This window comes from Chenopodium quinoa, unplaced genomic scaffold (assembly GCF_001683475.1).
Source record: "Chenopodium quinoa cultivar QQ74 unplaced genomic scaffold, ASM168347v1, whole genome shotgun sequence".
In the NCBI taxonomy this organism is placed as follows: domain Eukaryota; kingdom Viridiplantae; phylum Streptophyta; class Magnoliopsida; order Caryophyllales; family Amaranthaceae; genus Chenopodium; species Chenopodium quinoa.
The window spans coordinates 53,374-63,827 of NW_018743348.1; the positions used below are offsets into that span (position 1 = coordinate 53,374).

Below are 10,454 nucleotides of genomic sequence, written 5' to 3' on the forward strand. Positions count from 1 at the left end.
AAAAACCTAAGACCTTTACTTTCCTCTTCATGTTAAAACCCTAATCACAAAATTGAATTTCTCTGAAATCATAATCTTCCGGAGTGAGGAATTGAATTTCTTCGAAATCAAAATCTTCTGGAGTGAGGAATTGCGATCGAGTATAAACTAGGTTTGTAACAAAAACAATGGCTTCAAGTATGAACTTCTTACACGACCATCTTTGTCACTCCTATGGTCCTCTTTTGCTACTCACTCGAAAAAAAAAGGAGAAACAAGTATTTGCCCTTTTTCTTTTTTTGGGAATAACGTCGTTAGTACCAGCCGTCACCTTATTGTTGTTACGTTAAAAAAAAAAAACATAAGTGCATTTACGGACGAGAGAGCCCTAATTTATCTTTATGATAAACAAAAAAAAAAGTTTATCTAGTGGCAATTCCGTAAATAAAACAACATATAACCCCAGTCAACATGATATTTTTGTAACTAAATCAATATTTGTGAGTCCACATTTAATAATTTTTTTTTTATTTATTTACGGAAATGCTATCCAATAAATGTTTTTTTTTTGTTTATCATAATATAAACTTGTTATTTCTCTTCACGGACAGAAAAAATAAAAGGAGTAATATTGGGATAATTTAATTTAGAAAAAATGAAAACCGAGCATGAATAATTGGGTGAAATGGTGATGGAGGAGGTATCCAGGCTAGGCGCACGTTCACCCACTCCCTGTTGTCCAATGTCCACTCTCTTGTATCGTAGCTCCACATTCACCACCTTTTCCTTTTCCTTCTGGTTTTCGTTGTCTCGTTGAAATTGTAGTTTTGGGATCGAAATAGGGTAAAATTAGGACATGGATTTAGAGAGTGAATTAACGGTTGTTGTTGGGGCAGATGCGAATCAAAGAAATGGAAACCACTTGCTGGATTCCGATCAACCTACCGGCAGCGCTGATCCTGTGGAGGCGGACACCAATCATCATTCTACGGGAATCGAGATTCAGGAATCTCGTTCCTTGACTAATAAGGGATATGGGTTGAAGAAGTGGCGAAGGATTAGAAGAAAAGATGTTGTTATCACCAAGGAAACGGAATTGGAAAAGGAAAAGGAAAAGGAAAAGGAAAAGGATTATGATTCCGATTCTACTACTGGTAGAATGCTCAAGAGAGGGTCTGCTAACATTTTGAATGAGAATGATGTTTCTTCAATGTCACCCAATCACAACAATTTAGCTGCTGTTGTTGTTGACACTTTCAATGTCGGTGCGGATTCCGGTAACAGCGAGGACAGCCATAGCCATAGCCATCGGAGTAGCAGCAAGTCATCAACGGCTGCTAGTCATCCCAAGCTCTCTCTTCGAGCTTCCTCAGGCTCAACTCAAGCTCATCATCCACATCTGAATCAGCGCAGGCCCAACAAACCCAACTTGAATCAGCCTCAGCCTCAGCCTCAGCCTCAGACTCAGACTCATCCCGACCCTATCAAGAAACAAAAACCCAGAGAAACCTCCCCCCTTTCTAGCATGGAGTCTGATTCAAGAAGTTCTTTTCGCGATCATCTTCCAACTCCAAATCCCTCAAGCTTTGATGCAGATGATGCTGCCAATCCCCATCCCCTGCCGCCACCATCCTCTCAACAACAACTTCCTTCTACTCTTACTGGAACTACTAATTTTGCTCTTTCATCCGACTCTTCAGATCAATTGTCCTCCACTGCTTACCATGGGAACACTAAGCTCCCCACTGACCGCGATCCTCTTCTCGACTCTATCTTGCTGCTCCAATCTGCCCAACTTGCTCTTCAAACAGGTTTGCTTTCTACTATAACTTTTTTTTTTTGGGTTAAAGCTTTCTACTTTAACTGGACCCCCACATTTTTACTAATATCCTTCTTCTATTGTTCAAGAGTATGGTAGGATCTATATTAATGACATGCTTCAATGTTAGGCTGGATATGACTAGTAATTGATATTAGAAAGTCTTGTTCATGTGTTTCCCTTCAATGTGAAATGACAAATTACCTTAGGAGGAGATTGTTTGCTTCACATTAGGAGTATTGGGTTTGCCTTATTGGTAGTGGATTGGCGACATATTCAATTTCTTGGATTTGGTAAGGAAAAGGTGTAGAAATTGTTGTGGCACAAGTTCTATATGGCAATTTTGTGGCATGTTTGGCCGGAGGCCTTACTCTTGTGTCTTTCTTGAGCTTCCTTATCTTCTAAGTCGGTCTAAGACAAAGTTACCTATCTAATATCTAGCGTCTTCTTGGGCTAAAATGGGCCTTTCAAAAGTCACTTTGTATTTAATTTAAGAGGTTCAAAGAAATGGGTATAATCTGTAATTTAGAACCCTGATTTAATATGTACTCATTTTTTTACCAGGTTTATGCCAAATTGCCAATGAAGTTTATGTATTATGTGATATATGCTTGCCCTGTCAATGAGTCTTGTTAGCGTGTTTTCCTCCACTATGAACTGGTTAGCTATTTTAGAGAAGACTCTTTCCGGTGATAACGAGGAGGCTTGTGTGTGCTGTTCGAACATTCAGGAGTTGTTACAAATTCGATTTGTGGTTTTGGTAGGTCAAAGAAGAAGTTGCTTTGGCAAAATGCAGCGATGGCGATATTACTATTCCGCATGCATTGTTGTGGGATTAAGTAACTTTAGGGTTTGAATCCCTCTCTTTTTGTATTGTACTTTTCCTAAATGAACTCTCCAACATTTCTAATTGTAACAACTCAAACAACAAAAACTACTTTAGAACATAGGAGTTTGTTCCGTGAGACTCTCCAACATTTCTAATTGTAATTGATCACTGAAAAGGGAGTTTTCTAGGGGGCAGAGCATGTCGGTGATAGTTATTTTACTGTGAGACTAATTTCTTCAAATGTGAGGGGACATAGATGCTCTAAGAGAGAGGGAAGTTTAAAAAGTTTAGCTTGCTTATTTGATATTGCTATTTTTCGAAAGTGAAAACAAAGAAAAAGAAAAAGTAGGTCTGTTAGCCATTTGTAGGTTTAGCATGGTGGTTAACTTTCTTTGGGATTTCAACTCTTTAGAGCTCTTGGATTCTAGTGTAGGGGAGTTATCATGTATCACATGTAAAAATTTATCAAGAAAATACCGTAAATGACGAAAGAAACATAACTTTGTATATTTTTGTTTAGCCATCCTCTTCAAGGTGTTTGTTTCCGGTTGCAAATCCCAAGCCTGGTTAAAGGAGGAGGGTCACGGTAGACTAGTGACAGCCAATGTAAAACTTTGTCACATCACTTGACATGAGCCACAATGATTGAGAGTATTAGTAGGATAGGTGACCTCCTAGGAAGTCCTCATGTTGATTCATGTAGTTGTCCTCACTTATAGAATTAAGGCATTCAAGAGAAGATGTCATGGTCAATTCTAGTATAAGATACCAAAACCCTAGGAACTAGGTACCAAAGAAGTAGAGAAAGGGCTGCCATTTAGCATACAAAAATATGCTATATGGTTTATGGAACAAAAAGTGGCTATCAAATTAGAAATTAAGTGACCTTGAAGCTCATCAGTATATATTACTCTTTTTCCTAAAATAGGTCTTTAACTAGCTCCGATCCCCAGAAAGTCTTTAATGGATGAACAGTGTGTTTGTTTCAATATGTAGCTTCCGTTTCTGTGTGAATTATGACCTCTGTACTTTATCAACCGAGTTATATTAATGGACTAGATCAAAATGGTTTGTGAAACTTTGTGCTGCTTATTTGTTGTCAAATACTATCTGCGTTCCTTTTTGATAGTTATGCTTTCCGTTTACATCCTTTCTTTTTTGTTAGTTAGACTTCCACTTCACTCCTATTTTGGCAATGTTTTTTTTTTTTTTTTTTTTTTTCACCTAATCCCACATGTTAAACCCTTTTTTCATACTTTATCTTACACAACCTAATTTCCAATACTCTTTTCCATACTTTTCTTTGCGTAAACCCACTTACAATCATTTCTTTCCTACTTCCTTACACATGCCCTGCTGCTGAGTCTCTCTCTCCTAGTCTCTGAAATGTGTGTCAGCAGTAACCGTAACTATGAAAAAGGAACGGAGGTGATAGCCCATGTTCATTGCATTTTAGGCCAAGGGTCTAGGAAAATAACCTTCATGATATGGCAAGGATGAAGCTGAAAACATCCCAAACACCTTTTGTCTCATTTTGATACGTGGTTTATTTAGGGAAAGTGGAGTAAAGTTGATTGTTGTTGCTAATTTGACTTATAAGCAATGAACACCCCATTGTTATTAAGGTTCAGTAAGTAAAATTAATCCTTTGAATTAAAACTAATATTCATAGTTATGATATCATTTTGGTGGATGAAATTAAAGATGGGAAGCTGGAGCAATGGAGGCAAAGGTTGGAATCTAAAGGGTTTAAGCTAAGTCGGAGTAAGACTTAATATTTGGTATGTCGCTTTGGTACCCAGATGGGGACAAGTGATGAAGTAGTGAGTTTGGATGGAAAGGAATTGACCATGAGTGAATGTTTTAAGTATCTCGGGTCGATCATCTAGAAAAATGGTAACATTGATCAAGACGTGGCCCGTAGGATTAAGTCGGGGTGGCTTAAATGGAGAGCGGTCACGGGGGTGTTATGTGACCGAAGCATTCCCTTACAATTGAAGGGAAAATTCTACAGGATTGCCATAAAACCAATGTTGGCTTCTAAGAAGGAGCACATTAAAAAGATGGAGGTTACAGACATGCGCATATTAAGGTGGATGTGCGGGAATACTCTAAGAGATAGAAAGAGATAGAATCAGAAATGAGGTTATTCGCAAGAAAGTAGGTGTGGCAGGCATTGCAGACAAAGTAAGGGAAAATTGCCAACGTTGGTTTGGGCATGTAAGACATAGACCCGTGGGTGCACCGGTTCGAAGAGTGGAAAAGTGGGACCATGGAGAGGTTAAACGAGGGAGAGGGAGACCGAAAATGACTTGGTTGGAAGGAGTTAGGAAGGATATAAAATATATGGATTTGCATGAGGATGAAGCATTGGATCGTAAGGGATGGAGGAGGAAGATCTTTGTGGATGACTACACGGAATAGTCAAATTTGGTTCATGTAGCCGACCCCATTTATGGGATTAAGGCTTTGATTGATTGATTCACAGTTATGTATCTAAGGCCTTTTTTTTTGGCAATTAGCTAAGAAACAACTCATAGGTTTAGCTTTGCTTGTTTGAGAAGCTTGTAGTATTAGATGTATGTATTTACTTGCTAGTGTTAGTTGCTCATAAAGATATTTGGTAATATTAGCCGTTAGCAATTAGAATCATATAACTAGCTTTTGAGCTAAACAAAATTATTATATTTATGATAATCCTACACCTGGTTATTGGCGTGGGTTGGGTCAAAGAGGGTCACATTTTATTGGGCCAATAGCGGGTTGATAATGGCATTGGAACAATTTTCAGACCAATTAGAATATACTCTTCCACTATAAGTTCCTCCTTTCCAAAAGAGTAAATCTTTTTAAGATTAATGTAGAAGTGGTATTTGGACATCATTAATCTATACATATAGCTAATTCAGAGAAAACATGAAAAATTAACATGAACCTCAACTGCTGGTAGTACGTATAACATCATAATAGAGCATAGTCTTACAGAACTACCAAGCCCATTAAGATGAGGTAGTTGGCATCATATTCATGTCAATAGTTCAGGGGTTTTGCGGGGGGTGGAGCTTTAGGAGGGTTAGGTGAGAGGCGGTGGGGTTTCAAGGGGCTCAAGTGGGGTTTTGCAAGGTGAAAGGGGATGGGGTTGTGTGGGGTTTTGCGGGGGTCAGTTGGGTTTCACAGGGGTCCACTGGGGTTGGAAGGTGTAGCCGTGTAGTTAGGTCAGCTGAGGTTTCAAGGGGGTTAGGTGGGGAATTTGGGTGGGGTTTCTGGTGGGGTCAGGTGTGAGAGGGGGTAGGGATGTGAAGTAGGGGTGGAGGTCAGGTGAGGTTGGAGTTTCGGGTGGTGCTCAGGTGGGTAGTGTGGCGGTGGTTACGGTGAGTTGCCATTGAAGGGGTTAGAGAGGTGGGAGCTAAGAGGAGAAAGATTATAAAAATTTTTTTTTTTAAAAACTTAACCTTTTTAACAGGTTGCAGGTAAAATGACCGTTTTAAGCAGATGGGGGTTAAAGGTGGGATTATTTTCCGATTACTCAAAGGTGGGATTATTTTGAGCAGAAGTGACAAAGATGGGATTATTCTTTCCATTTTTCCCTTTAGAATATCAATTTGTCACTGTTTATAAAAAATCCTCAAATTTCCATATTTTTTTTTATTATTATTTTTTTATTTTTTATTTTTTATATGCAGTCAAAATGTTAGCTGCTAATTCATAAATGGTTATCTACTACATTCAATATTGAAATTGGAGCACGGTGATCATCTGTGAATGTAGTCTGATCTTTGAGGCTTGAAAAGTGTCATGAAAGTTCTTCCTCAAGGATTTTTAGAGTCACGGCATACACTTTTCTTTCTAAAATCTCTCTAACTTCCCTGAACTAACTTCAATAAGCTTTTTATTTCAATTTTTTATGCCAACAACAATAAAAATAATAATAATAAAAGATTTTTATGAAAAAAATATTGATTTACTGGCTTCTGTGTTTGTGTCCTAATTTTATTCTTGGTTTCTAAATTTCCATTTCCAATTTCATGTTTTCCTGCCACAGGTGTGATCTGCTAATTGCAAAACATGGTTCCTTTTTTTTTTCTTCTGTTTTTGATCTAGTCGCTAACCTGCCTTGCATAGCATCTATTGGAGGTACTATAGTAGTTTCTATATTTTTTATATAGTATGCATTTGATTCTTGCAGAAGTTCAGAAGTTTGGGGAGATAGGCAAGGGCATTTGTTCGTTGTGTGATGACTCCGACAAAACTAGTGGTGTTCCTGTCCCATCTTTGTCTGTTGATCCTTTAGTTTACATGGAAAATGCTTCTGATGGTTGGAGTGAGTTTAATCATGCCTATTTGAGCAAGATTGTCCAAACACTTGAAAGACAGCTGAATGAAGCTGAAGGTAGCCTCAAGGAGAAGGAACAGAGGATTGCTGAACTAGAAACAATGAGAAGTATGGAATCACCTCAAGAACGTGTAAGGAGCACTATGGAGCAGCAAACTAAAAGATACATAGAAATGGAAGCTGAGCTGCAGGATCTTTTCAAGAAAAAACTTGAAGCTGAAGTTCAGTCAGTTGTGATAGCAAGATCTTCCAAGGACTTGAGTGTTCTTGTTGAAGATAAGATATTGAGGGAGCAAATTTCTCTATCTAAGGAGCAAGCACAATCTCCAAAAATGACAGTGAGTGTAGAAAACAAGGCTGTCATGCTACAAGGACAAGCTGAGAAGTCGGACGCACTGTATGGTGGTATCTTGGGTGGTGAAGAGATTCAGAAGATGCAGAAACGGGTAGTTAAGTTTACAAAATGCCTTACTATACAATTGGTTTTGCTGGTCTTAGTATTTGCACTGTTTGTCATGCAACTAGTACCCAAATCAGCGGTGGTTGTACCCACTTAGTACACTATATATGTAGTTAGGTGATTTCTTTTTCATCTTGTAATCCTGGGTTGAATCAAGATCGATGATTTATTTTCTTTTCCTTTTTTTCATTTTACTTTTATTTATAGGTCTAAAAAAAGGTACAGATAGATCAGATTGTATTCAGATTGTATTTTGCTCTGTAAACTGTTCTTGATAGTCATGATATATATTTTCTCAAAATCAAATAATTTCATATATACTGTATTTTTAAGGAAAAATTGCGAGGAAGGTCCTTTTAAGTGGCCGACCTTGTGTGGAAGGTCCTTTTATGAAAAAGGTGGCACTAAAGGTCCTTATATATGGAGATTGAATTGTGGGGAGGGTCCTTTGACCAAACTCCGGCGTTGACCAAAATTTTCCGGCCAAAAAAAGTAACGTGCATAGCACGTGACAACTTTTTTTTTTTTTTTTCTCCCCTTTCCCTCTTCTTCCTCGATTTTCAGTTTTCCCCCCTTTTCAGGCGCCTCCAACCTCCCTCGAGGCCAACCCAACAATTGCTCCTCGTCTCCCTTTTTGCTACCAACTATTAGTCATTCCCTTCCCTCGGCGTTCTGTCTCTTTCCTCGGTCCTCACTGCCAACAATTCCTTATTTGACTCGTCCATGTTGAAGATGATGGGTGGGATGGAGATCTATTAGCCAATTTGCTGTAATTTGTATGAGTCGATGATTTCGGTGAGTCGTGGTTGACTAAGCAATAGGAGAAAGAGATGGCCTTAATTTTAGATGGTAACCAATCAACGGGGCTCATGAAAACCATAGTTCATTACTTAGTTTGTGGGAGAAAGTGATGAGCAATGGACAAATTTGCAGTGGCGGTGGTGGACTAAACAAAGGTGAGAGTGAGGGTGGGGTTGTTGGTTAGAGATGAAGGTAGAAAGTTTTGGAGAAGAGGGGGAAAAATTGAAAATGGAGGAAAACTGAAAATCGAGGAAGAAGAGGGAAAGGGAAAAAAAGAAAAAAAAAAACAAAAGGCCACTTAAGTTGTCACGTGCTCGTGACTTTTTTTGGCCGGAAAATTTTGGTCAACGCCGGAGTTTGGTCAAAGGACCCTCCCCACAACCCAATCTCCGTATAAGGACCTTTAGTGCCACCATTTTCATAAAAGGACCTTCCACACAAAGTCGACCACTTAAAAGGACCTTCCTCGCAATTTTTCCTTTTTAAAATTTATTTTATGTATATAGGTAAGGAAAAAAGAGAAAATACTTGTATTTTGTAAGTAGTCGAAGTTTTACAGTTATTATGCTTCCACAAGTGGTAGTTTATGGGTATTGTCAACATTTATTGAAGGAAAATTTGAAAGCTTAGACCTGTGAGATGGAGACAAGTGATGATACGGAGTATTGTGGTAAAATGTTTATGATTCTTTATATGTTTGAAGTAAGAGGCTCATAAATTATACAAAAGTTTGCGAGAAAGCTAGAGTGGACCTTAACTGTGTTAGTGGAAAGAAGAATGCCTAAAATAGTAATGAATTGAAATCACTTTACTAAAACAAATTTAATAAAAGATCAATAAAGCCTAAGTTCTGAAATTGACATTCTAATGAAAAATGTTTAGCATGAGATTTAAACTCTCTATTGCATTAAAAGCCTTACCATCTCATCTATTGATTAATCATGTTTTTATACTCAACTCATAAATATATATATGGATTGGAGATATGATGAACATTTAATAACTACAATTTAAAAAAAAATTGAATTCTATTAGTTGCTAATACTACTCATCAAGGTAAGGAATATAAGAAGAATTAACAATTGTTATAGACTTATTTTAGTTGTTTTTGTCTTTGTATTTCATTATAATATAAGTTATATGCGATGGACATGTTTATCCGTTGTTCTCAAAGGTTTTGTGAAAAACTATTATAAATAAATAAATAAAGAATAAAGAACGAACCTATCTATTTAAATACAAGTGTTCAAAGTCACAACCCGAGGCATCACTCTTGTTTTATTTTATTTTATTTTTTTTAAGGTGAAGTGAACGAGATCTAAATGTAGGCAGAAAAAAAAAATGTTGTGCAAATTAAGAATAAAAAAAAGGGTATACAAAATAAGAGTGGTAAGGGAAGATAAATGAGAGGAAAAACATGCAAAACACAATGGATTGAGGTAAAATAAAATGATAAGATATACTTCATTCGTTTCTTTTTAGTTGACACGTTTCTTTAGTCACGTTTCCCAATGCACAAATTTAACCATTCATATCTTTAATTACCAATAAGCAAAAATTATGAAAAGTTGATATTTTGAAAATATATATCGTGACGAATCTAACAAGATCCCACATGACTATATTTTTCATTACGTATAAAGCACAAAACACGGTCAAAGGGGAGTGTGTAAATAGTGCTAAAGTCAAAATGTGTCAACTAAAAAAATGGAGGTAGTATGAAGTATATAAAATCAACACTAAAAAAATAAACTAAAAAGTATACTATATAGTCATGACACGACTTCGACATGGATTTTCTCCTTCCATCTTGTCATATCTAACACCATATTTCCCTCAATCCCAAACATATTTATACCACTCTCAACAATCTTCCAAGTTTTCTTAGGGCTTCTCCTACCCCTTGTGATCCCATCACTTTGCCACACTTCAAGCCTCACTTGATCTCTGTCTTACATGACTAAACCACCTTAGGCGATTCTCCCTCATCTTGCATTATATTCAATGGATGTAATCCCTACGCTCTTCCTAATTATCTAATTTTTAACCAATCTTTTCTTGTATTGCAACACATCCATCGTAATTTACGCATCTTTCCCATATTCACAACACAACAAAATTCTTTACCATATAACAGTGCGAGCCTAATTGTTGTTCGGTAAAATTGACCCTTTAATCTATGAGACTAGAATCACTTTAAGACTCTGTAGCTAGGGATATCAATGGGGCGGGG

The 10,454-nt window shown here is 37.3% G+C and overlaps 1 protein-coding gene across 1 annotated transcript; it reads left to right on the top strand.

Moving 5' to 3' along the window:
• Positions 1-581: 581 nt before the first annotated feature.
• LOC110737984 (WPP domain-interacting protein 1-like) lies at positions 582-7,749 on the top strand. Its single transcript, XM_021918337.1, has 2 exons — positions 582-1,790; positions 6,814-7,749. The coding sequence occupies exons 1-2, from the start codon at positions 836-838 to the stop codon at positions 7,515-7,517; spliced, it is 1,659 nt and encodes a 552-aa protein (XP_021774029.1). The 5' UTR covers positions 582-835; the 3' UTR covers positions 7,518-7,749.
• Positions 7,750-10,454: the final 2,705 nt, after the last annotated feature.